The following is a 27,132-nucleotide window of genomic DNA, read 5'->3' as shown; positions in this document are numbered from 1 at the left end:
GGAGGAGTACTGGGTGTCACATAGTCAAGATTCGCCATAAACTTCTCTCTTTTTTTAAAAATGCCGTTGAAATTTCTCTCCATGATCCAGCCTGTAGTCCTGATGCTCCTGCTACCAGCCACCGGAACTCCCCCATCCTTGGCAAAGGCTCTGTTTATCCCTGACAAAAAGGACGACGCACTGGCTGCTGATTGCAGCCGTTGCCATTGAAAGATGCTTTGACGCTTAGCTCTGCTCCTCGTGTTTATCTTCCGAGCTATTCCAGCTGCCCGCTCTTGGAGAGCAACGCAAACAAGCTGTCAGGACTGCCATGCCATGGTAGGACCAAGAATTAAGGACTAGGCAGGGAGCTGGCGAAAGGGGTCGTCATTTAAAGAAATATCAACTTGACCACCGGCCACTCCACTTGAGAAGCCAATGAATCATTCATTTGCCCGACGAATCCAATTATTGCTCATACGCCCTGTTGGACGAGGCTTTAAGGCTTAAGCCCCTCAAACTAGGCAACAAAAACGCAGTGCAGCTGACCAAATGGCCAAAAATACTTGCCATCCGAACTGGAACTGGAATCTGGCACTGATTTATCATCCCAGCAACGAAATGCGATATAGATAATGACCTGAAAGCCCCAGCACGAATGCCGAATGTCCTCTGGCCAGCGACAAAGGATATTGGCAGAGGACTTTTCCAAATCGAGCGCATGTGTGTCCTTAATTATCGAATTCAGTTGTTGGCAGCTGTTTACTTTTCAAAGGTGATTAGTCCATGATAAATGATTAGGCCGAGCCAAGCCCCGTGTTAGAGCTTAATTTTCGAAATTTAATAATTAATTTATCGAATTATTATTTTAATTTTTGCAGCCCACTTTATACTTTCATAATTTATTCTCGCACTAGTATCTGGGTCACAATTATTTCCAAAACCAGACAAATCAGCTTTAAAATTCATCGGCTAATCCAATGTTTGCACTCAATGCTGCGCAGTTTTAAAATTTAATGCAAGTTAATTGAATTTTAGCCAGTTTCCCATGCAAAATTCATAAGCCAAGCCAACTTCAGGGCCGCAGCATTAAAGCTGGCATATTAGTTTGCGAAAAGTTGGGTGTTTGTCGCGAACTAGGGATTTTGTCGCAGGACTCCACCGGGTGGTGTGGTCTGAGTGGATGAGGAGGTGGACTGAGATCAATAACATGCTATTACATGTAACAAAGTATGCGCTCGTCACGCGCGCTACGTAAAATCCTGATAAAAAAAAAAACAATAAATCGATTCGCCTTCAAAATGCAAACAAAAAATAAAGAGAAAAAAACGTGCCAGGAGGAAATATGGAGGGGTTTGAGGTCGCCTGCCACGGCAATAAAGCCAGAAATCACGCTGGGAGCAGGCAAATCCCAAAAAGATTTCAACACGCCTCCCCACTGAAAAGTCCTCCCCCTGAAAAATTCCATTCCGGCCCCGAGAGCAGCGACAAACAATGGCGAAAAAAGCGTTCACTGCTCGACAAAGAAAACAAGTTAACTAAGACAACGCAGTCGTGGAAACAAAAGGCAAGTGGCTTAAGGGGGTGGCTAGCTGCCACAACGATAAATTCATATAAATCGCGTTAATTTAACCGCAAGCGCAGTTTAAATAACTCAAATGGCTCGGAAAGCTGCTCCGCTCCTTTCCGACTGGACCCGCACCTAAGCCTGATAAAATGTCGCACCAGAGCTCAAGACAAATAATACCCGATCAGGGGCGTAGACCATCAGAGGGGGGTCAGGTAGAAGGTTGGTGAAGGCACAAGGCACAAAAACACATGACACAATATCCTTATAGTCTCCTTGAAATATCCTTATTATCCTTATCCTTATAGTCTGATGTTAAGAAATGGCAGATTGTGAATGAAGCAGTGTTGGCTAACTAATCTTTTGTTAACCCTTCAGCGGTGAAAGAAAGTCATGATGTTCTCCATAATTATTCTCCATATGTTTATAGAATTTAATTTTAACTATTTTGAATTTAAAAGTATTATTCGTTTTTGATTTTGTACAGAAATCGTGGAATCTTAAAAAACTTTTTCTATAAACATTTCTTTTTTTGGTATATGGTATCTGCTGTAATGTTTTTTATTATAATACATGGTGAAGCTAGGCTCATTTGCTTTGTTGCTCCTCTTTAATTTAATTGAACTCTTCAAATAAGTTTGCCACAAAAATTAAAAGTACATCATCTACACACAGTAAAGGTTAAAGTATGAAAAAAATGAATATCTCAAATCACTTTATGCTTTACAACACTGGATGTTAACGGACTAGAAATCTAAAAAAAATCGAACGAGGATACTACTTTATAGTTATTGTAATATGCAGAAACAGAAAGAATTAAGGTTAGTAAATACATTTTTAATTGGCTTTTGTATTGATATCAAAAGAATCATCATAAACTAAGCTTTATTTTCATTTACATTCTATCTATAATTACCAACTGGTTCCAGCACAAAGAGCTTTGAAGTATAGTAACATAGAACCATGAGATTCTATGATAAAAGTATTTCACTTTTTGAAACAAGAGTCACTACCTTTGTGGCCTTACCTTTTGTTTGTATTGTCAGGAACCCCAGGAACAAAAAAGCTCCCTCTTAGAAACCCCTACCTACGCCACTGACACCCTATCCCCTGGAATCGTTGCCAAGGCTGCTGAAAAACGATTGGAATCTAGAGAAATTACGTTCTGAAATGTTTGCCACAATTTGTTTTGCTTTATAATGAGTTATTTTGTATGCAAGGACAGACGTGCCCGCGCTGCCCTCAGACTGGGTGGGTGGGCGATCCAAGTCGAGAGCCGTCATCCAGGGGGTGGGGCCCGGAGTGGCAGCCAAGAGGCCATTTAAACCTATCCGCCCGGCGATGCCCGCACTCGAGTTTACATTTCGCCCCAATAATGCGGCCGAGTGTTGGCTGGAAATTTTAATTGTTTGCAATTAATACGTCAGTTAATTGCTTTTAATTGGGCCATCTATAATTAGTTTCTAATACAAAGCGATCAGTAGAAGATTTAAAAACATTAGGTGGCTTAATAGAATTTATATCAAGTCATGAAGATGAAGTAATTTTACGAGAAAATAATGTGTTTAAATTCAATATTTTACCCATTTGTAACCTTAAGTTCCGAATAGGAAAATAGGAAGCCAAGGGCATGGATATTTGGCCTTAGAAGGAAGAACATGTCGAGCCCTGTGACTTGGCATTGGCTGGGACTGGGCCTGGGACTTGGCCTGTTATTTTGGCGGACAAACGACTATCGAGGCCAGAATGCGAATTGGCCTTAACTTTCTTTGATGGCTCATTTGAAGCTGCACGAGGCAAAAAGGATTATTGTGTCCTTGCTCATTAAAGTTTTCGTTTAAAACTTTTCCCTTTACGCTCCGACATTGCTGCTTCATTTGCGTCAAAAAACAAAAAAGTTGAAAAAATAAACTTTTCTAAGGCTTCCTTTCTTGTCCCCCTCCCTCTCCGTCTTCCTCTTTCGTTATCCTGTTTTCTCCGTTTCCTTTTTTGAGGTGCGTCCCAACAACCCTCGGGAAAGGGGGAAAATGTATAAAACAAAAAAATCCCAGAGGCAAAGCCAAGAAGCGCCATAAACGTTAATTGTTGTTGGTCATGACATAAGAGCCACCATGAAATGGCCAGCAGAGCACAGTGACATTGCCACCAAATGCCGTTTTCGTTATGCAAAGAGTGCGGAAGGACCTCCCTAATGAAGCGGCAAGGATGTGCCACAGAATTGAACGTCAAGTGGCCTCAGCCCGGGCGTAAAGGATTTGGCCACGTTTCTGCCAAAAGGCCTAACGAAAGCGACAGCTGAAATCCGCCGACACACACTCGCTCACACACACTTGGCCAGAAACAAGGTCAATTCGGCATTCGTTGTTGGCCAACACACTGCATTCTGCTGCGGAACTCAAATCCAATCAATAGAAAATAATGCTCACTCTTGCGAACTGAAAAATAGACATCTCTTGAAGCCTTTTCTCTGCTTTGGAAACTTAATTTAAACTGATGCTTTCCTGATTGTTTTGTTAAATTCATTAAAATGGCCTAAACCGAATTTTCTTTTAATCAAGGCAAATAATTGATTGTTTCTGAAAGAAAGGAACTTTTAATTTGTGACTAAAAGCTTTTTCTTTAAGGGGTTACGTGGGTATCACAGCCTCAGAAAAATATTATTTATTAATTTATTATTGTCTACATGATCTCTAGAATATTGAAATCTAATAATGTACTTAAAAGTGAAATTTGTATTTATGTACCTTAGCTTAAGACCACAGTCGCTACAGCTATGTACATTTAAAACTGCATAGGTATTTGGCAATTTTCTATTACCATATAACCTAAGAATAAATAAATAAATCTAACAAATATGTAAAAATATTCATTCTATTAAACTAGACTATAAACTAAATCAAACCTCCAAATTGAAAAACTATATTTTGAAATAGTTGGACTCGATTTCTCGAAAACTACTTAACCGATATTCATATAATATTTGAGATCGAATAAACCTAATTCAACGAGGTGTTTTTTTTTAATTATAATAATTAATTTCGATTTTCTTTTACATTTTTCTACCAAAACCCCAAAGTTTATATCTGTTTTTTTAAGTCCTTATTTAATTATTGCCTAAAAGTCTTACCTAAATACGCATTTATTATTTTGAACTAATATTACTACTTCTACTTATTATTATATAAAGTTTTATTTTGTTCAAATTTTTGTGTTTCGAATCAAAAAATAATTCCAGAAAAGGTTTTTAAAATGTCATTCTTATGCAATCAAAAAATGTTTGAGGAAAAACTAATATTTCTCAAACTAATAATAAAAAAAGTTTTTAAAAAAAGACATTTTTTTTTTTGCTATTAAAACCCATTTAACCCCTTAAACCTTAACATGATTTGATTGCAACTTGAAATTTCTGGTTTATTTAATTTAAGCAGCAAGGACCTCTACTTCTCTAAAATGTTTTTGAATTCCATTTACTTTTGCTTGAATTTGTTCCGGAATTTTGTCTGTTATCTTTGGAATATGTTTTTGAATATTTTATTTTGCATTTTTTATGCTCGTTTCTGAACCGACAATTCGGCATTCTTTTTTCTTTGGCCATGCAAATGAAATGCGAACCGACATGCGGAAAACCTCATCTTTCTGCATCACAAAATCATGCGTTTGCATAATCAAGAAGACAGCCAGCCAGCCAAACACAAAATGTGGCAAATCATTCTAAAAATCAGCTAGGAGGCGGCCTGGGCTGGGCTGGGCTGAGCTGGTGAAGCATAAACCGAAACAAAACCGAATCAATGACAAAAGTAAACAAATGAAAGCTAGGTAACTGAAGCCTTACATGAAACCCATTAATCTTGGCTGTGACGTCACTCGCACACACGCGTAAGGCGGGTAAGCTCCGGAGAGGTAGATTAGCAGTGTTGTGCAATAACCAATCAAAATCCGACTGGGAGCACATGCCCATGTCCCACCTGTAGCTCTTCCCGCCCCTCCCCATCTGAACAGGACTGGCCATGGAAAAGGGAATCAAAACGTTGCGTAACACACGTCACAATTGAATGACATGGGTACATTTTCTTTATTACGACTCCTGATTTAGGCTTTGCTGTCATAAGTGGGCTGTCTTTCACAGTCCTCGGTAGGCCACGGAGTTATTTTTAAGCAAAGAAAAATTGTTATAAATAAGCTTCCGAAAATACTTTTATAAATTTTGTCTTTTCATTAAATTGAAGAGTCATTATGTGAGATTAGCGAAGAACCAATTACCTAAAGCGTTTTCCAACATTAGATGTTATCGATAGGAATGAGTTATCAAAGAAATATCACCTCTCTTACAAATAACTGTTTATCTTTAAAGAAATTAATGGCGTCGATCCCCACTCCATAGAAGCAGGATAAAATTTTATGATAAAATAAATCATAATTTGAGCAAATTGTAAATGATGCCACTTAGCGTTATTCCGATAAGCGGAATAACCACACATTTTTTATATATCGAAAGCGACAAAAGGACGCAAGTATCCGGTGTCCCCGCCCGGCTGAAAGTGTCATTTGTATTACTTTGTAACGGCCCTACCCCTCTTCTGGGCCACCTCCTCAACTTATTTGCTTTTGCCTTTTCACCGCCGGAGCGACAGACGAGTGACAAAACACTCCCATGTTGGCTGAAATTTAAAACTGAAGCGCCTTTTTAATGCCTTTGTTGCTGGTCGCCCGCCCGTCGCATGTGTACTGTGTGTACGTCTTCCTTACAGGAATTAAATTAATGACAAACAATTCCTCATTGTCTCTTCACTGGTGCGTACTTAGCACGCGCCGGAAATGTATCCATATCCGTTTGAAATTTTTCCATTGTTTTCCCGGCGCACACACAAAGTCGCTTTAGCGCGATAAAGAGGTCCTGTGCACTGGCAGAACAAAGGCTTCGCTCCGAGCCGGCTCCCGGATAATTGATTATGATTTAATCCTGATTGTCGAGCCGTTTTTTGTAGTGCAGAAGCCCCAGCAAGGGCCTGGAAAAGGAGGCCTGGGGCACTAACAAATTACTGCTAAGTGGCGGCAGCCAGAGCTCTGCCGTCGAAGGACATTAAGCCTACCACTCGCCAGGAATCGCACATTAACGGAGTCGTAAAACTCATGACCCGCCCAGCGCCAACTATTGGCCATCACTGGCAGCTGTGTCCCTGCATGGCCATCGAGTGCCTTGGTCCTCCGACCACCTCTCTCGATTGCAAATGCCTTTGCCTTTGGCCAAGGACCACTGCCACCGCACGACAGTGTAGTAGCAACTATTTGCGGTGGACTGCACTTCTTAGCCTTCACTTCGATGGCTTCCCGGCATGTTGTGATTAATCAAAATTTCGGTCTAAGCTCAGGATTACTGTTTTAGTTGTGTAGATGCCTTAAATTCCAATCCAAGAACCTGGCAAGCTATTTCGCTTAAAAGTAAAGTGAAGCATGTCCGGTTCAGGACTTGTGGCAGAGACGGCAATATTGCTCAATGATAGTCGGAGTCCTTTGGCATTTAAGCCCCTCGAGGGGCAGGGCGCAGGTGCCGCTTTTCCCTCGCCCGCTACATATGCCCGGGCTATAAAGCAATTGAAAGCAATTTCACTTTTATTAATATCGAAAAAGCAAAAAAAGGAAAGCCCGGCCCGAACGCAGTGTCATTTATTCTGGTCGAACGGAACACACTAACCGATGATAAATGCGAGTTTCTTGCCTCGCTTTCTCCTGCATTGAACTGGAAACATTTTTTGACAGCGGAACTGGCATGCGGACCGCAAGCTGTATAAATTACTGGCGGAATACATTTTTGAGAAAGTCAGGCTCGACTACTCACCTGGCCATGTTGCTGTGTCCTTGAGAGTCCCTTCCGGGCATCCGCGTGTGTGTGTGCTTGTGTTTGTTTGTCCTTTTTAGGCTGTGTGTGCTGGCGTGTTTACAATGAGCTCGGCAAACGAAATCAGCATTCAGAACGATGATGATGATGAGGGCGCCAGCTCCTATTCCAGCTCCTGCTCCTTGCTCCTGATTTTCTCTCAATATCCAGATGAGCTGCAGGAGCCACTTACATCGTTTGTCTCTGTCTCGCCTCCTCGTCCTTGGACGGCTGGCTGATTGAGTTTGAGATTTATGCCTTAAGTGCTGCTGGGGGATTTGTTATCTTGTCCCTTTTGGCCAGGACTCTTGGCCCATACGCACTCCTCGCAGCGCACAGTTGTCAGTGTTTATGTTGTTTACTCGGCCCTCCTTGGCCAACTCCTCCTTGGCTTTGATTCCGCTGAAAATGGCAAAAAAGGAAAACTGTTTTATAGTGGATGTTGATGATGATGGTGATTATGAGGACGATGCTCTGCGGTTTCCTTCTGCTTTCAATTTACATAAGCAGCCGGCATCATTAATATTGCAAATGTATGTATTTGTGTTCGTTTCTTGGCACTGCCACTCTTGTAATTTCATTTCCATCCTTAACAAATTTAGCTTGTTGCAGACATTTATCATACGCCCTGTGTGCCCCGCGTCCCGGCCACCATAAATCACTCATGCCCCAGTCCTCGGGTCGTGTTGTTCTTTCCCGGTTTTTGATAGCCCGCCCCCCCCTCTTGCCGCAATAGCACTCCCGTAAATAAAAACGAACAAATGCAATTATAAGTCGCCATTCAAACAACTTTTAATGCCAACTGACAGCAGCTGCCCGGTGGATGCGATTTTGTTGTGTTTTTGTCGAATTTTATGGATTGGCGGTATGATTGATTGTTTAGGCCGCTCAGATTCCCCCAAGTGGGGGCTACATTCGCTATTCTATGGGCCTCACTCGGCCACCATTACAATAAACATTATTCTGCATACATGTGTGCGAATTTTCAGCCAATATTTTGCCATATTAGAGGGAGAATATTCATGGAAATAAAACAAAGCCTTTTCACGTCCCATTGAATTAAAGCAAAGATTATACAGTACATAGATGGGACATCTCATACAAAGAAAAATTTTCTATGGCGGGTTCCAGCCGTGGAACCCGCTGGAACGAGCGGGTTCCATTGCGCGACAAGTTAAGTTTGAGAAATTTTTCGCGAGACAACGAATGAGGAATAGCCGAGTGGTAGAGTGCTTGGCTGATGTGCAAAGTAAAATGAGTTCAAACCAGGCTCGGGACATCCATTTTTTTAAATTTTAAATCTATTTATATTATTGTTTTATTATTTTAATGTGTTTTCCTAAATTTATAATCCAATAAAAAAAATACAAAATTGTAAAATCACCTTAACATCGTCTCAGTTCGTAGTGGAACCCGCTGTAAAAATGTCTATAAGTGCGGGTTCTACGGCATTTTGGCAGGCCGCGTCGTGGAACCCGCTCTCAAATGTTTTCATTTTTTCCGTCGTGGAACCCGCTGTATAATGAAAACATTTGAGAGCGGGTTCCACGACAAACGCCTGGCAGATGAGATAGGGAGAGAGAGAATTCTATTTTTAGATCGTAACATCTTTGGAACGATGAAAGTTTGAAACGATGTAATCGAACCAATGTAAGAGTAAAGAGATCAGAAATATCTTTTACTATCCTTACTCGTCAACTCTGTTTTTGGTATAGATTCTAGCGCCTCCTTTAACACCAATTTTAAGTATCATAAAATCAACTTCGAGGGTAGCCTAGATGGATAGTGCGCGATCCTTATTCATGGGGTCCTGGGTTCGACTTCATTAGCGGGCGGTTGTTTCAATTTTGATAAAGTTTTAGTTTTATGATTCTTTTTATATTTACTTTTATTTTATTATTTTTTTTTTTACTTTTAACTTTTACGTTATTATTATTATTTTTAATTGCATTCTATTACAATGGTTGTAAAAATAAGTGACGGACGTGTCGGATGACAAAATACCGGAAGGACTCCCTTGAAATTTTATTAGCCGTACATAATGAAGAATTAAACAATTTTACAATTGTAAAATTAAAGAAAAATATTACAATTAAAGAAAAAAAAATAATAATAATTATTAAAGAAAGAAAAAGTTCAAAGTCCTTACGAGGATTTGAACACATAAAAATTACACATAGAGTAGCTACTCTATGCATTACGCTACCATCCTGTCTAGATCTGCCGCGATCAAAAATACTATTTCTTCTACCAACTACCACATCGGCGCATCGAAAACAGAAACGAGAAATCGAAATTGAAATTTGTAAGCCAAAACATTTTTACTCCGTCGTGCGAGCAGTCACACATACACACATAGGTTCACATTTTTGTTGACGGATACATGGAAAGAGTTCTAAAAATAGAATCGTATGCATGTGCGTTCCCCCCTCACCAACAAGCTCGACGCAAAAAGTTGACCGTTTTGGGCCCTGATGTCCCATCTATGTACTTTATAATCTTTGATTAAAGGTAAACTAACTGAGGGCTTTATTTGTTTGCTTTTTAATGGTGGTTGTGTTTATTTTATAAAAAGGAATTAGAATTTAGTCCGAAATTTGGTTTAAATCCTAAACAGTTCTAAGAGTGTTTATTTTTTATATTCTTTAAAGATAAAACAAGAACTTCCCCCGTATCAGTACATGGGGCTAGAACCAAAGAACACGGCCATTACCAGAGACCTCCCAGAGGACCAAGGAAGGGGCGTGTATTATCAGCTGTTCCCCATTATGACTTCCACGGAAGTATATCTACAAGCCGGCGGAGAAGGAAGAAAGTGTTCGAGCCACAGTAGCACACATTGAGACACAAGCCCAGGCAGACCGATAAAAATAAAAACAAAGCCCTGGGAGCGGAGAACCAAAAATTGGAACTAAACTGCGTATACGTAATGTGATAGAAACACGCCCACCCACCCACAACAACGGGGCAAGTGGGTGGAGCAGAGTGCCATGGCGATGGAGGACGGGGCAGAACAATGGCGACGTTGGCACTTCCCAAACAAACCCGAAAAAAGCGGAAAACTGGAAACGATTAACTGGGCCTTCTAATACTTCTACTGGAAACTTCTAAAGCCTTGGCCTTGTCATGTTTTGGGGAATAGGTTTCGAGATTTTCAACTAAATATGAAAGGGGATTTAAGGTTCTTTTTCTTTGTGGTTTTTTAGATCATTTTTTGAAAAGGGAGTAAAACTTAATAAGAAGTACATATCATTTTGACATATATAATTTTTTATTTAAACGGAAATCTTCAGTTTTTATCCAATATAAAGTACTTTTTTTGTTGTTTTGGGAAGATCATTAGATAAATTTTAAATAAAACCAAAAATAAAAATAAAATAATACCATTTTGAATACTTAAGAGCGCATTTATCATATAAATTTACATATACGATTATGCGATGGAGCCACTGTACATAACCTGATAAAGTTTTAGGTTTTTTAGACATAAAATACTCATGATATACTTGGTAAAGTTATACAATACATATTTTCTTCTTCAAAAAATGCTTGCCTTTTTAACTTTTAAAAAATTAACCTACAAAGGCTTAAATAAAATAAAAGATATGTATATGAAGTAGAACTCATTCTATAAGCCCAATTTTTACACTTTCTCTTGCCCTCTTCCGGCGAGAATTATAATACCCCAATGAGGCTAAAAAATCACAGAAAAGGGCAGAAAGAAAGGGAAAAAACAACGCATTTGGAGGGGGGAGGGGGCGGCGTGAAAATCGAAAAGCAAGAAGAAAGGAAAACAGAAACAGAAATACTAGACCCAAGCACACAGAATGAGAGCTACTTAAAGCCGCACTCACACACACACGTCCAAACACACACTCACACACAGGAGCGGGCAAAACCTCAATGGCAGCTGCCATGGCAAACGGCAGAGCGAGAGGGCGGTCGGAGGTCGGAGCGAGAGGGACGGAGACAAACAAACAGAGCACTATAGGAAATTTGACCACTTTTTCTGGCCAAAAACCATTTTTTGAAAGTTAAAGGATTTAAATAATTTTAACTGCATATCATTCACAATAGATTAATTTTTAATGTTGCATACCAGAAATTTTCATAGATGGCGCCACTGCGAAGAAAACAGCTGTTAAAAACAGCTGTTGATGTTAACATTTACATGAGCTTAGAATTTACGATTTTTTGGTGCGATTTTAAAAACACGAATACTTAAAATTTTATGGACAAAATAAAAAGTTTTGAAATGAATACTTTTTTAAGTGGTTTGTATTGTGTGTTTGTGTATGTGAAGTGTCCAAAAAACTTGTGTTGTCCTTTTAATAAAGTGAAAATGTAAGCAGCCTAGCATAAGAAATTTTTAGAAATAAATCACATTTTTAAAAAGAGATTTAAACCAAGTCTGGCGGAGTCGGACAATGTAATTTAGTCCATGTTGTAGATTGTTTAATTTTCTTCAAATGAGTGAAATATGAATATGCATAAAAATGCACTTTCGAAGAAATTCATAATTTAAGGAGGCAACCTCAACACCTTGAATGTGAATCTGTTAGCTGTGAGACTAGTGCAAAACCGAACAGTTAGAATGTTATTTTTAAATAGGGGGCGGTGCCACGCCCACAATTTTTTCATTTATGAGTTCTTTTGACCATATAAACTCAAATCCAAAATCAAAATTTAAATATCTTGCTTAGTTTTTGAGTTAGAATGTGTTTCTTAAAAAGTGGGCGGTGCCACGCCCACATTTTTTAAAAATATTGAATCTATTGACCATGTGAACTCAAATCAAAAATCAGAACTTAAATATCTTGTTTCGTTCTTGAGATACTATTTTTGGCCAGAAAAAGTGGTCATATTTCCTATAGTGCAGAGGGACGAACCGACGGCGCTTGTCACTTTGTTTGGGTCGGTTTCAATACACTGCACTGCCTGCCTGCCGACTGGGGCATATTAGTATGCAAAACTGATAATCAATAGGAGACGACTACGACTCAGTGGAGATTATGGCGCAATTTGCATACGGGTATGTGCCAGCCAAGGATATCTCCGCGCCACCTCCCCCCGCCGTTGGCAGGCGAAGCGGTAAGCCGCCGATAAACTGCGCCCGACAAAGGACCAACAGCATCCAGTGTCAGTTAATTGCGTCAAAGGGAAGGACCTCGTCCGCTAACTGGCTGCCAACTAATGTGAGCCCTGCAACTTTTTTGCACTTAATTGAAATTCGCGGAACGACATTGAAAAGCTTTCAGCCCCTGGACATTAGATGGCAGATCAAAGCACAGGAATTGGGAGTTCAGGGTCCTGTCCCAGAACCGAAAACATTCAAGGAGAGTTCCCTTTAAAAATACCCGGAAATATATAATTTTGTTAAGTGATGTAATACTTTATTGCTTCAATTCAATATTTAATGTAGCATCTCGGCCGGAAAAGGTCTTCATATTTATGAAATGTGCAGGAAAAATATAAATATGAAAGGCTGTACCTTTTTCATGGCTACCCTACGACCTCCGGCGTGCAAATTTTCAATAACTCTCCTGGGTTTTATGGTCGCAATTTGCAATTTATCATCCATTTGATGGGCAAGGGGCAGAGCATAAACGTGGTCCAAATGGAGATTGCAACAAAGGCAATAAAAGTGGCGATGGCTGGAACAGGAGACTGCTATGGAGCCCCTCTCCACACATCCTCAAGTGTAATGCTTGATTTCCGATTGATTTGTGGCCCAGGACTTACCTGAGATCCTGCCTCGAATGCACCTGCTGCTTGTGCACAGAGGAAATCGAATCTTAAAATAAAAATACCTCAAATATTTGTTAGTTTCCCAAAAACATAACTTTAATTATTAGTTTGTTAGTATCAGGTCCTTAAGTGATTCAAACCCTAAAAAGCTCCTAATAGATTTCTTCCGGTGTTTGGCTGGCAGTCTCTTCGGGGAAATAACAAAAACTATAGCATACTTATGGGCCGCTTGGAGAGTTGCCATAAGACGCTTAATAACTGTGAGTAGTGCCGGGCGCAAGGACACGAGGGGTCGGCTCCTCCGGCCGATGTACGTGCCAATGGCCCGAGTCGCAGTAATAAACACACGCACAGCCCAGTTAACACAGAAATATGCCCCAAGTGTCAGGGCGGGCAAAACATGCAATGAATGCCCCAGCCCCAGTCCCAGTCCCTTCGCGGGGAAAGTCCAAGGAAATGGGAAATGGATTTTCAGTTGTCGTTGCTTTTGTTTTCATTCCACTTTTTTGTGTTTTTTTTTTTGTTTTATAATTACTCTGATAGCGCTGATGTATGTGTGTCTGTGTTTTGGTAAGCACACATAACGGTAATTTAATTAACATGCATAAACACACACAGCAACACAAAGGGAATGTGGCACACAATGAAAGCCGTTGGGAGGGGGGGAGGTGTGGCTCGGGGCACTTACAAAGCGTTTCGGCAAACTGACTTTCCTTAATCGATATTCAAATGTTTACTTAAGCGCGTTCAAAACTTTTTCAATCAATCACACTCCGCCAAGCACTTAATATTTTAAATTATTTTTAATAATTTTTAATAATTTTGATTCTTGATTTTATCAACACTAGCTTTAATCTACTTAAATATTTATATATTTCTAATAATTGTATTTTTTGTAATTTAACTACTTCTGTTGGGCTGTCAACCGCGTTTACTTCATCAAAAAAGCCGCACAACTACGTTTGTGTGTGGGAGTGTTTGTTTTTATTCGGTTTGCCGCCGGAAGTTGCACGTTGCTACCGTTAGACCGCTGGCGGCTTCCGCTTCCTGCGATGCGAGCGACCCAACCGACGAAAAGCATTTGAATTTGAATCGACCGCCGCTCTGTGGAGCAGTTTATCCGTGAGCACACTCTCACCTTATCCGTTATCCGGTTACCCGGTTCGTGCTTGTCCCTGCGCACTACGCCACTGAGAACGAAAGCCTCCGAGGACGGAAGGAAAAGTCTCTCTCTCTCTCTCGCTCTCTTAAAGCAACCTGCTGACGGAACATCTGTGTTTTTGTTATTATGTTATTGTTATTGTTATTATTGTTGTTTCAACGAAACCTCTGGAACACCAACACAAACAACTGCAACAATTCGATTGTGGTCACTGAACAAACAGTTATTTCAATTATATGTGGGGGGGGTCCCCGAAATAACTCTCGACTAATTGATGGCACACAAAGAGTTAACGGTACTCTGATTGCCATCAACTGTACTTCGAATGCAGACACTGAAAATAAAATTAAGGCGGTTACAGGCCATTTAATACTTCATGTTAAATAAATATTGATCTAAAATGCAAAATGCCCTAAATATTCAATTAAATTATTTAAAAATAGTAAACTCTTAATAATTTACCTGTAGGGCAACCCTAGACATCCAAATCCCTATTTAATTGTTTACAGTTGGAAAAACTGCAACAGTGCTGATATCATCAAATCAAGGACCCATTGTGGTGAAACGGAAACCGTAGTTTTTTTCCCCTAAGAGGCCCTAAGTATTGGCAGGACAGCTCCTCCGTTCGACCGGAAGGGCTGCTCGCCCAGTACATGGGAATCCAGGCCAGAGTGTCTGTGTGCGTTTAGTTCACCATGACTAGTCCACGGCAGGCTACTAATGTCAAGGTTTTTTGGCTGCTGTTCAAAATGCACCAGCGGCAGAAGCAGAAGCAGCACGGCACGTGGCCATGCCACAAAAGCCATGCCCAGGACCCGAGGGGCGAGGGGACGATTATGCCATTACCAGGCCAATCCTGCACCTTGCAACCCACCCTACCGCCCCCCAGGCCCAGACTTCCGGTGCTCCTCGCGCCTCGCATGAATGAGCAAAAATGTCGCGGCAAACCCGATTCGAAAGCCAATGTCAAGTGCACGAGGCAACAAGGATGGCGGATGGAGGAAGAGAGACAAGCACTCTACATGAACCATGATACCCCACAAGACTGCCGCCCATTTTCGACCCCTTTTGGTAACGGAATTCACAGTGAAAACTTGGCAGAGAAGATAGTTTGGGTTTCACCAATTGGTAAAAGAAAACCCGAATTAAAAAAATTATATAAATTAAATGTCTAATTAAATAATAGTACTAGTTTTGGGAATACTCCAATCCAAAGAATGGTTATTTCCCACAGTAAAATGTGGTTTGCAAACAGAAATATGATTTTCTGTACAGTGTGTCAAAATATCGTATCTTACAGGGTGGGCGCCATCTTAAAAAATATCTGTTACAGAACACTAACCTTTGAACATTTCTTAACACAGAAATCAAACTGTTTTTAATTTTCAAACTTTTACAAATGGATTTTTGCCCCCAAAAGGTGTGTTGGAGAAATAATAAAAAATGTTAACTTTTTCTGTAAGATGAAAATTAACCAAAATACCAAAAACATATGTAAATAAGATAGTTGTTCTATTATATTCTATCCCCCAAAAATTTACGCGGGAAATTATTATAATTGCCTTCTGAACACAGATACTTGGACCTAAAATAATGAATAGCGACTGGGGATAGTTGGTTCACCAGTTTTATATGGTTTTATATGCGGCTAACGACAATCCATTTATATTTATGACAAAATTGGATTCTTAATAAAACCTCTTCCCAATCAAGTTTATAAGGTGTGTTATAAACAACGATAGGCAACCTACAAGTAATTTTTTTTAATTTAATTTAATTGTTTAAATTTAATTGTTAAATTATAAACATGTTTTATAAAAAAGGAATCGAAATAAATATTTCCTGCAAATATTTTTTATAAATTTTGATTTTATTTTTATAAAAAAGTTTAAAATGTTCAACTGTTTACATTTTCTTCACATTCGGAATATTTATCAACTTCTATGAAAAAAAAATTATAATTTAAATCATACATCCAGCTTATATTATATTTACTACAAATGATCAGAATATCTGGCGACTTCCAGTGCATTTTTAATGCAATTAAATAATAATAATAATTGAATATAATTAAATAATAATAATAAACTCTTACGAAACTTACGATGCCAGCGCTTACATATTAAGTACTATGAGTAACATACATTTTTATAATAATTTTATAATATTTTTTATAACTTTTTTATAATAATTTTTTTATAATACATTTTTATAAATCATAAATAAGTCTTTGGTATGACAAGTTTAGAGTAAAAAACATAAACCTTTAAAAAAATAATTAAATTAATTGAAAAAAAAACTGAATAGTAATTTAAATTAAGAAGGCATCACCGTACACTCCCTGAGGAGCATTAGGGTCGTCGGAAAGTGACCTCCAAATTGGAAGGCCACCTCACGTAATGGGCGTGCATCCATCCATATTTTATGTGCCATCGATTGCAGGCCCCAGCCCCTTGAAAGGTCAAGAACTGTGAAGTCCTGGGGAGACATGGCATGCATAATGACCCGGGCAGAGCATAATGCAAATACCTCTGGCGAATTCCACTTATGCGCCAATTAGATGAGCCACTTTTCCAATGTTTGCTCACCTTGAGTGGGAGGGCATTTGCAATTAGTGGACTTGGCTTCGGGCTGGGCATTGGTTTGTTTTCGGCAATCGATGTTTGATGTTTATGCTTCAATAGCTAGGAGTTTTGCAATCTAGTTCCTGATTCTGTTCCTTCCGTTAATGGACAAATAGAAACAAGGGAGTTTATGGTCTGTTTGTACGTTTAAAACTTCCCGCATTAAATGTTTATTTCAGTGATGGTATTATTTCATATATGTGTATAGCCTAGTTATGTATTACTGTCGTCCCATTGGGACGACGACTACTATCGGCTTGTGGATGTAGTCTGACTCAGCCGTGTGGGGTTTGCTGCTTGGCGTAGTGATTCGTTAAAATGTTTCAGTTAAAATCTCAACGAAACTTAATAATTAACTCAGAATTCGACTAATTTCGAGAAATAAACTAACGGAGCAAACCAACGGTAGCTTCAAAGGAAGCTGAAATGCTGTTATAATAAATTATATGTGGCCTGGTTTGCCTAGGGACTAATACTAATACTAGAGCTACTCCTTTAGGACCATGTCTTGGGCAGGCTGAACGCTCCGAAGCGCTGGTGATCGTCCACCCCTCGCACAGCGAAGTAGTACCGTTGGTTTTCTTGGAACTGGTTCAGCGTGACGGCCATCGGCAGCAGCATCGCCTTGACGTCGCCCACATGGCGCCAGCTATCGGTGCTCGGCTCGTGGATCGTCTCCTGGTACGCGTATATTTGGTACGTCACACAATCGGCGTACCGCTGACTGGTGTCCTCCAGAGTCCACGAAATGACGATACCAGTGTCCAGCAGACTGATCCGTATAACTGGTCGCGACGGGGGGAGCCTCCAGGCGGGACTGAAGGGCTGCAGAGGCGATGACGGCAGTGGTGCTGGGTGGGAGTATCGCAGCCGCCCGGAAGCCGGCGGAGTGTTCTCCGAACGAATCTGCATGGAAACATTCGATCCCACAGAGTTGCGCTGACCTGTCACTGTTTCAGAGGAGATGGTTAGGAAAATATTTCAATGGCAGGTGGGAAACCTGGACACCTACCTCCTGGAGGGTTTTGAACCATCTGCCGAGCATTCGTACGCGCCAATTGCATTGGCGAGGCTCGCACGACATTTCCATTTCCGTGGCGGCCGGCAGCTGCTCCTGGTCCTGCTGACGCCATGGCTGCCGCTGCAGCTGCTTGTGCGTTCCTCTTGACCGCGAGGTTGGCCGTCTGACGCATACGAGCATTGGCCTCGATGGCCGCCTTGGCTGCTGCGTTCGCGTCATCCTCGTCCGTCAGATCGATGACCGCCTTGTCCTTCGGCTTGGCCGGCGTTAAGCTAGTTTGTGGATGCAGGGCGTATCCAGCAGGTACCTCAGGGGCAGCGGCAGATGAAGTGGGCCCGGAAACGGTGCCTCCCGAGTTTGGCGGGGCCATCGGACGCACTTTGGTGGTGCACTTGGGAATTGCCTTGGCGGGTCCGGGAGCGGGTCCCGCACGAGACCTACAACAAATCAAATGGTTATTCTTCCACCGCCAAAAAAAAAAAAAAAAACACTTACGGTTGGTATTGCTGCGGCTGCAGCTGCGCCTTCTGAGGCACAAAGTTCTGACCCGAGTTCCGCTGTCGCATGGCCGCCGCCTTTGCCGCCGCCTTTGCCGCCGCGGCTGCTGCAATGGAGAGCGTGTTGCCGGCGGCTTTGGATGCTTGGAGAGCTCTCTGAGGCGATGGGGGCAGACGATGGATGTTGGGCTGGTTGTTGATCTGCGGAATGGGCAGAACATTGCCGGCAGACGGACGCTGGGGAGTGACCTTTTGCATGCAGCCGCGGCGCACCGGAAGCACAGCGTTGGGTGGCGATGCCGGTGGAGGTTGGCCAATGGAAGTGGTGGCTCGCTGCTGTAGCTGCTCCGGCTGATTGTGTTGCGGGCTGGTGTTGGGACTGGGAACGGGAGGTCTGGGCCTCATGGGCGAACGCATAGGAGAGGTGCTGGCCTTGGGCGGGGTGCTGCTGGGGGGCGCCAACATTCCACTGCCTGCAGATGACGTTGACGGCTGGTCCGGTGCAGCTACCGAGGGCTTCATCGCTTTGAACGGAATGCCCACTTGGAGGCCCACAGCCCGCGTAATTCGCACCGGTGCAGTGAAATGCGAGTTCTTCGACTCTAGATCCTTGAGGACCCGCTTGTGTACCGTGTCGAGGTCGAGGAACTGTTTGGACACCTCGGCCATCTTGCGCCGGTATGCGGCCAAGGTGGTTTCATATTTCTCCATTTGCGCTATCGCATCCGCGAACTCGCTCTTGACCAGCATGGCCTCGACTACCTTTTGAAGGACTAGTTCCTCCAAGTCGTTGCGGGTCATTCGGTCGAAGCTCTTGCGGAAATTCTTGACAAACTCCATTTTGAATGGCTTTACATCCGTCTTGATCTCCGGCTCGGGCTTCAGGTCGAGCTCCAACTCCGTCTCCTCCTGAACTTTGACTTCCTCCTCCTTGCTCTGATCCTTGTCTGCATGGTCATCCAAGTCGATTTGCAAGTTGCCCTCGCAGGAGCTCGAGTCCGAGTCGTCAGTCTTGAGTTTTTTGTTGGCGCCCTCCTGCTTTCCATGCGTATCCACTTCCACATCCAAATGATCGTGGCTTCTCTTAGGCACCGCCATTTTTCCCTCCCCAGGGGCGGTCTTCTGGGCCACAAATGACTCCAGATCGGATGCTGGCTTCTCATCGGTGCTAAGGCGAGCCCGCTTGGTTACCGGTTCTTGGACATCCTCGGCAGGTCGCAAGAGGTTGCTGCTCGAATTGCTGTTCCCATTCTCCATGCATTCGGGTTTTTCCTTCGCCAGTGGCTTGACCTTCTCGAACTGATCGCATGCATTGTCCGAGTTGTCCACATGAAGGGACTTGTCGGCGGTTGAACTGTTGAGAGCATCTGTGGATACGGATTTCTTAACAATAGTCTCAGGCGACTCCTCGACAGTTTTGGGCGCCGGTGGTTCCTCGTCCTCGTCTTCGGAAACCAAAACCACTTCATCGTCCTTGTTCGACTCAGCCGGCTTGGGTGCCTCCGGTTCCTGGACCTTTTCTCCGTTTGGCGCCTCTTCCGCATCAGCCTTTTTGGACTTCTCAATGGACTCGAAAAAAATGACCTCATCATCGGATTCGGGTTCCTTAGCCGCTTCTTTGTTCTCCACCTCTGTTTCTTGATCCTTGCCATTGGCTTCCAAGATCGAAGCTTCTTTGGAGACCCCATTCACCTTGGGGGTCCTTTGCTCGCCATTCTGCTCGGTCTTCTGGTTCTCCTTCCCGGAGCCCTGAGAATTGGCCTCCATGAGCAAATCATCGATGTTGGTATCGTTCATCTCCTGACTTTCAGTTATTTTTTTAGCTTCTCCCTTGGGGTCCGGCTTTTCTGCCGCGTCTTCGGACTTTTTATTATCAACCCACATGGCTTCCTCTGGATCTTTCACAGCCTTTTCTTCCTCGACTTCAGCTGCCTTTTCTTCAGTTTCTTCGACCAACTCAGGGGTCTCTTCCTCTAGTTCCTTCGTTTCTGATTCTTCAACTGCTTTCACCAGCTCTGCTGAGGCAGCTTCTCCAGTACCCTCCTTCTCTTTCTCGTCTTCTTTTTCTTCGGGAATCTCAGATTCCTTCACCTCCGTTGACTCGTCCGAGGAGTCTAGCTCTATGACGTCTGTGGATGACTTCCTAAGTGGCTTGGTTTTATCAGAGTTAAAGTCATTAAGGATATCGTCATCATCCGACGATATGTCCTCCAGATCGTTGTCAATGGATTTTTTAACGTCTCCTGTTTTGGCTTTTTTTGACTTTTTCGAACCAACTGCCTCAAACTCGTCCGCACTGGAAATATTGTCTAAAGCATCCTCGAACACGTCGTCCGAGGTGTTTATTTTTGACGATGTTTTATCCTCACCCTCTTCTGCTGCAGAGCTCAAATTTTCCGGATCTTTCTCCTTCTCTTCTTCTTTCTTCTTTTCAAGCGCGTCTGTAGAGCTCTCAAGTGCTGGTTTGTCTTTGGTAGGATCTCCGGTGTCTTTGATATCCTTACCCTCACTTTTGTCCACGGTGTCAAGCTCCGACTCAGTCTCCACGTTGCTGCATGCACTTTTTATATTCGAAGTTTCCGAAGGCTCTTTTTCTTCCGGCTTCGCTGCTCCTAGCTCTTCTTCTTTCCCTTCGAACTGATTTTCGACTGACTCCGCGGCCGAGTTATCGTTTTCCAGCATCGGTTTGGATTTATCGGAAAGCTTATCGATATTTTCCAACTCGTCCGAATCTTTAGGACTGCGATCCACAATGGAGCTTATCTTGTCCAGCAAGGCGTCCAAATCTCTGCCGGCGTTTTGTTCCTTTACTGCGTTCTCAGGCACAGTATCGGCCGCATCATCGCCATTGGCTATTTTTTCACCCGCAACCTCTTTATCCCCAGTACCACCGATGGATGTCTTGCCATTGGCTAAATTTTCAAATATACGATATTTCAAAAACTATCGGGTGATTCGGAGAAAAGCTATGCTTACCAGTGGTGGGCACATCACTGACGAGTTCAGTGGACCGAACTAAAGCGCCCTCTGTCGACATCTCCTTTAGGTTTACTGTTTCGCTTACTTCCATCATTTGTTCAATTCTTTTTTTTTTTTTGTTTTGGTATTTCAACACATTGAAATCTAAAAGAGAAAGGGACAATGCTTTTAGTGAAGTACTGCGACAACCCTACAACTACTTCGAGAAACTTCGAAACAAAACAACCAACACCAAGCATGACAAGCGATATTACCATCAAGGTTTTTTTTTTTTGGTCGTTCAACTTAGGTATATCGAACACATTGAAAAGAAGAGAAAGAGAAAGGGACAATGCTTTTAATGAAGTACTGCGACAACCCTATAACTACTTCGAGAAACTTCGAACCAAAACGACCAACACCAAGCATGACAAGCGATATTACAATCAAGGGATTACCCAAGACTATTTTTAGAAGAATTGAATCGAAAATGAAAATTAACGTTTCCGAAATATTTATTGCCTGGCAGCATAAAAGCTTCCGAAAAAGCTTACCAAGCTTTAACAACAATTGTAACGAATAAGAAACCACTAATAAACGAGGTTGGGAATTATATTTACATTAATGGGTATTACTAGCTATTATTCCTAACCCGCATTAACCACACCCCTATCGCTTACAACTCGTAGGCCTTTGCAGAGAATCTAGGGGTATCGTACTATCGTATGGTGGTGTTTATAAATACACCTAGATAATGGTATAATCAGCAACGCCGATCCCGAAACTCCAAAACCTGAAACATCTCAAGACGCACAGCTTTTGTGTTTCGAGTCGGGTAAAAAGATGATTTGTGTGTATCTACCTATAGAGTAACCATGTGTTATTATGGTTCGTGTTGGTCGTTCCAAGCGTTCGTCGGTTCACGAGCGCAACAAAAACAACTGCGTTGCAGAAACCAAAACGGAACGACGATAAATGGCGATACAAGAGAAAAGGTGCGATAGATGAAAAATCGCGAAATCGGAAGTTCCTTGGCACTACCTAAACTTTTTATTTTTGATGAAATCTTTGAAAAAAATGCATTTACTATTTTTTCTTCGAACCGATAAAAAGTGAGGTTATGTTCATTTATTTGTTTGCCTATTTAGATGTATAAATAAATAGTACATATAGACGTGCACATAGTTCCTATTTAGGGTTCCTAAGAAGACAAAGACGAGGAGTTAAGTAAAAAGGACTTACCGGTTATCGGAGATGGTTATATTTTGTTAAATATAAGTTTCGAATCAGCTACACTTGGAGAAATCAAAATGACTTGAAGTTCTCGCCGCGTTCGGAGCACCACTGAACCAAACGAGCGCCGCGAAAACCAGCTGACGGCAAACGAAAGAGAGCGACTAAGGCAGAGAAGAAGGGGGCAAGCGGAAGAGCAAGCGAGAGAGCAGAAGTGGGCGTGGCGTAGGATGATAAGATTCGATAATGTCAGTCCAAGTGAAAGGAAATGTGATTACTTTCACATCCCGACCTTTGACTTTGCACCCTACACTCAATGGGCATGACGTCATCCTAGGGTAACAGTTTCTTCCCCTATACCCGGTCGCAAGTTCCCTATGTCTCGTCTTCGCTGCAGCAAGTGGACAGTCCTGTTACTGCGACATTAATTGTTGCGAAAAAGACAAAAGGGGTGGGTAAGGGTTAATGAGGTGGGATGAGAGGCCATGACGAGTGGGTAAGGACTCGTCATGAAGCAGCTAAGGGATCTTCGTGAAACCAAAATCTACTTTTGATAACGTGGCAGAGACGAATCGTGTAATAGTAGCAAAAATAGAACGCGTTTTCACACATCAAACAAACGTATATATGCGTGCGAGCGGGAGGGCGAGATGCAGTCGCAAGTGGTTAGAGCGGGACAACTATACGTCACCCAATGGTGATTACTTAGGACGGAAAAAGTAGGGTATTTAAATATAGGAAAATCTGTGTATATTCATTTTAACTAAAAAAAAACAATCTGTGCTCAGGTGGTTTTTATGCATTTGTACTAAAAATAAACCGGGAGGTTCAGGAGAGAGGGGGGAGGTGGGGTGTTGGGGTTTGACAAAACTCCTCTTCAAAAATCATTCCAAACTTTCAGAACTCGGAGTTAGAACCTAAGACTTGGTCGGGACTTTCGAAGTTCATCTTAGGACCTTGGCAGGATACCGGTTTGGGATAGACGGAGAACGCCAGAGAGTCAGTGCGGGAGAGTAAGAGCAAGAGGCCAGACGCACAAAGGTGTGTGTGTGTGTGTGTGTGCAATTGGACAAAGTTCGCGTAGCACCGAATACCACACGACAAAAGTGTTGTTGGCGTCGTACAACGAAACAAACCGAAAGATACAATAGCAGAGAAAAATAAAAAGCCAAGAAAACAAGAATGAAAGCATCATTAGGTTTACCTGTTGGTCAAAAGTTGAACCATAGGTAACCATTTCGTTGGGAAACTTGGACTTACAAGAGTTACTGGATCAACTTTTTTGAGTCAATTATTAAACCCATATTATCTACTGCTTTAGTTTAGAACTTGTATGTACTTTTACATGCAAAAGCATCCGAAAATACATTACTTTTCGGATTTATTTTTTGGGGTCCAACCAACTCCTATGTTTACAAACGGACCTAAACTTTGGAGTGGACATCTCAAGTTGTAAAGTCTATTATAGCCGTCTCACTCACTCATGCTCTTACAGTGTGTGTGTGAGTTTGTATGTATATCAGAATGTATATGTGTGCAAGTTTGCGCCGCGTTCACATTCTTTTTAGGTTACGTATCGATTTTGCTGCAAAGTGAGGTTAGGTCAGAAAACATCCATGGATCCGGGAGTTATAGAGATCCCGTAACGCCTGCCTAGGCCCTAGAGCGCCGCCTATTAAGATCTGCTACCAGACCCGGAATCCGGTGCAACCCCAAAATAAGGTCAAAATGCTAAGCCGCAGCCCAGGAAAAAAAAAAAAAAAACAAAACGGGCCAACATTTTCATTTACCTAATGTACAATTTTATGTTTTCAGGGTTGCCAGGCTAGCAGCATGACCCCTCTAGGTATTATATAAAACGAAATAAACCCAATTAGAGGCATCGTTGACGCAACAAAACATACATTGCATTGCTGCCGGGTAGGGTTGTCACCGGCATGACATGTGTATTTTCGTTGCTATAGTTATAGACAAGACCCAATCAAATGCGTAAATCACTGATTATCCACCATCCTTTAAAATAAAACCCAAAAATACAGATCAGATTTCAAAATACATATCTTCAACACCAGCACTTGACAACCCTAAAAACAAAAATGTCTTAAAGAGAGTCTGAACATATCTTTTGACGTATGGAGCCTTTCCAAAACTATAATCCATTATAAAACCCCTCACACTAAACCCCCGATCAAGCATTACATGCATGTTATAAAATAAAGAATAAATTTCATTCAATAGGGTTTTGCATATCTTATAAATAAAACGATGTATAAAAAAATGTATGTATTTTACTAACCTTCCAGCAGCACAAAAACTCAATAATTAACTATACAATCACCAGTTAAGTCAAACTATATCATGTCCTTATTGCGGACCGGCTGTTTTCAATATTTTGAACGTTTAAAACTGTTTTTCGGCGATTTGTTTATAGAATCAAATCACATCACATCTGCGTCCGATGCCCTTTGACGATGGTGAAAAACAGACTGCGGCAGACAAAAACAAAAGGGGCGAAAAGAACCAGTCCGGGCACAACTAGTTCCTGACCAGATCAGAAACAACTGGTATGTGGGATACAGATGGGCTAGTGACTGGTAATGACTAACATTTTACCATCAAAGTTCAAAAAAATACATCGATTTCTTAGGTTTTAGGCACAAAACCGATTGTTTAAATATTATTACCAAAAATTTAAACACAACCAAACTTTTCTTTCCCCAAATTGTGAAAAAGCATTATTTTAATTCTGAAAATCATTGCCTTTTTATTAAATTCGCTTAAAACTATTTTAAATTATACGAATACTAGTCAAAAAAATTAAAAATACGCCGCGTGAATCCCAGACACATCTCTAAAATTGAACCAGATACGAACTCAGGGGTGGATGAATGAACCACTAATTCAAGAGAGCGGAATATGTTTTTAATAACACCTGATCGTATTGAGAAAATAACGATAAATATAAAAATATCCTTAGATAATATGTTGAAAAAATATTTTGAATTACAATATTCAATATTTAATAAGATTCTGCCCCAAATCGCATATAATTTTGACGAAAGATGTTATGTATTCGAACCGGCAAAAGGAACTGCCGTCTGCCATCCCTGAAGGCAGTGCTTTAAATCAGTTCCGTCTCGAAACCCGCGAATGAGTGGGAAGTGGAACAAAACATAAACATCTGTAGATTATAGGTTATTTGTTTTATAATAACAAATGCAGAAACTTTTCAATTAAAATGAGCAACCTTGTGAATTTTGCCCTGAGGCAAGGTGCCAATTTTCTTAAGAGACACACTCTTCAAAGTCTGCGCCTGGCGGTACCAAGTGTTGTCTCAAAATCGCCGGTAGCAGCTCCCACTCTAAAAAGGTTTGCCACCCAAACTGCCCCTTTCGATGTCAACACCACTCTACCCAAAGACGTTATACTCTTTAAATATGAGAACCCGCGTTTCTACAATATGCTGAATTTCTTCGGCGTTTGCCAATTTGTGTTCTGGACATATTTGTCCCATTTCGCGTTTACCACGTTGAAAGATGCGCCCGTGGTGGAGAATCCCGACGAGGAGCTGAAGTGGTACCAACGAATTAATCTCGGAGACAACAAGTACCGCAATGGGATAACCATTTGTAGTTTCCTGATAGGTGAGACTATACAAGCCACTACTTTTCCGGTTTAAAAATTCGTTATCTAGGCTACGGAATCCTGTTTGCCGTCTGGATGTTTACCCTTCGATCTGTACGATTCCTCATCCTGCGCAAGGGCGGCCAAAGCGTGTCCTTTGTGACCTATGGACCTTTCAATCGGAACCGTATTACAACTGTACCCCTAAAATGCGTTTCCGCCGAGGAGTCCCGCAATATGGCCCGCGTGCACCTTCCAATCAAAGTCAAAGGCAAGACCCTCTACTACGTCCTGGACATGCGAGGCGAGTTTCGAAATCCCCAGCTATTTGATTACACGGCGGGCCTGAAGCGCCGCATTTAAAGTCCGGTTAGTTAGGAATTGTTACTTATTATTTGTAAATAAAGATTGTACACTAATTAACTTAAATGCCGTCTTAGTAGATGGGCTCCGGTTTCTGTGTCAGCAGCAGACCAAAACGCTTCTTGATGGTGATCCTTTGACGAGAGTACTTGTCCTCCGGCGAGAAACGGGCAGGGTGAGCGGACAAGGTTGGACGGCCATCCTCAGTGCATTTCTGCGTATTGAAAAAGCAATCAGTTTAGTGCATATCCAGGCTGCGAGTTGTGTGAAATTACCTTCAGAGTGTAGACACGGTCTCCGTTTTCGTTAATTGTGTACATCAGATACATTTTGGCTTGTGTTTTAACAAAATATATTGGCTTGAAATGTAAGTAAATAAAAACACGTGTGGCGTGCGTAGATTCTTTGTCGGATTTACCAACCTTTTATTCAGATGTTTCTAACACTGATTTCCTTTGTGTGTTTTCCAGCACCATATATA

General features: G+C 41.8%; 4 protein-coding genes across 4 annotated transcripts in view; 1 reads left to right on the top strand and 3 right to left on the bottom strand.

Annotated features, from left to right (window-relative positions):
* Positions 1–13,950, bottom strand: part of LOC108131997 (homeotic protein female sterile) — a 67,395-nt gene extending 53,445 nt beyond the window's left edge. Inside the window, exons 1-2 of the mRNA XM_017251171.3 lie at positions 13,858–13,950; positions 7,383–7,823 (exon numbers count right to left, since the gene is read on the bottom strand). The gene's annotated coding sequence lies outside the window, so the exon portion shown is untranslated. The remainder of the gene's footprint in view (positions 1–7,382; positions 7,824–13,857) is intronic.
* Positions 13,951–17,082: 3,132 nt separating this feature from the next.
* wde (Fibronectin-III type domain-containing protein windei) lies at positions 17,083–25,163 on the bottom strand. Its single transcript, XM_043210487.2, has 5 exons — positions 24,961–25,163; positions 21,450–21,596; positions 18,472–21,385; positions 17,968–18,413; positions 17,083–17,905 (listed from the first exon to the last, which is right to left on the bottom strand). Exons 2-5 carry the CDS (start codon positions 21,544–21,546, stop codon positions 17,451–17,453), a joined length of 3,912 nt encoding a protein of 1,303 aa, XP_043066422.1. The 5' UTR covers positions 21,547–21,596; positions 24,961–25,163; the 3' UTR covers positions 17,083–17,450.
* A 625-nt stretch (positions 25,164–25,788) lies between these two features.
* Positions 25,789–26,707, top strand: LOC108132008 (transmembrane protein 223). Its single transcript, XM_017251186.3, has 2 exons — positions 25,789–26,308; positions 26,359–26,707. Exons 1-2 carry the CDS (start codon positions 25,903–25,905, stop codon positions 26,649–26,651), a joined length of 699 nt encoding a protein of 232 aa, XP_017106675.2. The 5' UTR covers positions 25,789–25,902; the 3' UTR covers positions 26,652–26,707.
* Positions 26,663–27,127, bottom strand: Nop10 (Nop10 ribonucleoprotein). Its single transcript, XM_017251199.3, has 2 exons — positions 26,927–27,127; positions 26,663–26,865 (listed from the first exon to the last, which is right to left on the bottom strand). The coding sequence occupies exons 1-2, from the start codon at positions 26,978–26,980 to the stop codon at positions 26,725–26,727; spliced, it is 195 nt and encodes a 64-aa protein (XP_017106688.2). The 5' UTR covers positions 26,981–27,127; the 3' UTR covers positions 26,663–26,724.
* Between the last annotated feature and the right edge of the window lie 5 nt (positions 27,128–27,132).

Source organism: Drosophila bipectinata, chromosome 2R, assembly GCF_030179905.1.
Source record: "Drosophila bipectinata strain 14024-0381.07 chromosome 2R, DbipHiC1v2, whole genome shotgun sequence".
NCBI classification, from domain to species: domain Eukaryota; kingdom Metazoa; phylum Arthropoda; class Insecta; order Diptera; family Drosophilidae; genus Drosophila; species Drosophila bipectinata.
This window is presented reverse-complemented; position numbering and strand designations above follow the sequence as displayed.

Excerpts from the sequence above, each read along its gene's own strand:
- Nop10 (XM_017251199.3), bottom strand. The coding sequence starts at position 26,980 with ATGTATCTGATGTACACAATTAACGAAAACGGAGACCGTGTCTACACT. Across the intron at positions 26,866-26,926 it reads ACCGTGTCTACACTCTGAAG|AAATGCACTGAGGATGGCCG; the intron begins GTAATTTCACAC and ends TTCAATACGCAG.
- wde (XM_043210487.2), bottom strand. The coding sequence starts at position 21,546 with ATGATGGAAGTAAGCGAAACAGTAAACCTAAAGGAGATGTCGACAGAG. Across the intron at positions 21,386-21,449 it reads CAGTGATGTGCCCACCACTG|CCAATGGCAAGACATCCATC; the intron begins GTAAGCATAGCT and ends TTGAAAATTTAG. Across the intron at positions 18,414-18,471 it reads CAGCCGCAGCAATACCAACC|GTCTCGTGCGGGACCCGCTC; the intron begins GTAAGTGTTTTT and ends GATTTGTTGTAG.
- LOC108132008 (XM_017251186.3), top strand. The coding sequence starts at position 25,903 with ATGAGCAACCTTGTGAATTTTGCCCTGAGGCAAGGTGCCAATTTTCTT. Across the intron at positions 26,309-26,358 it reads CATTTGTAGTTTCCTGATAG|GCTACGGAATCCTGTTTGCC; the intron begins GTGAGACTATAC and ends TTCGTTATCTAG.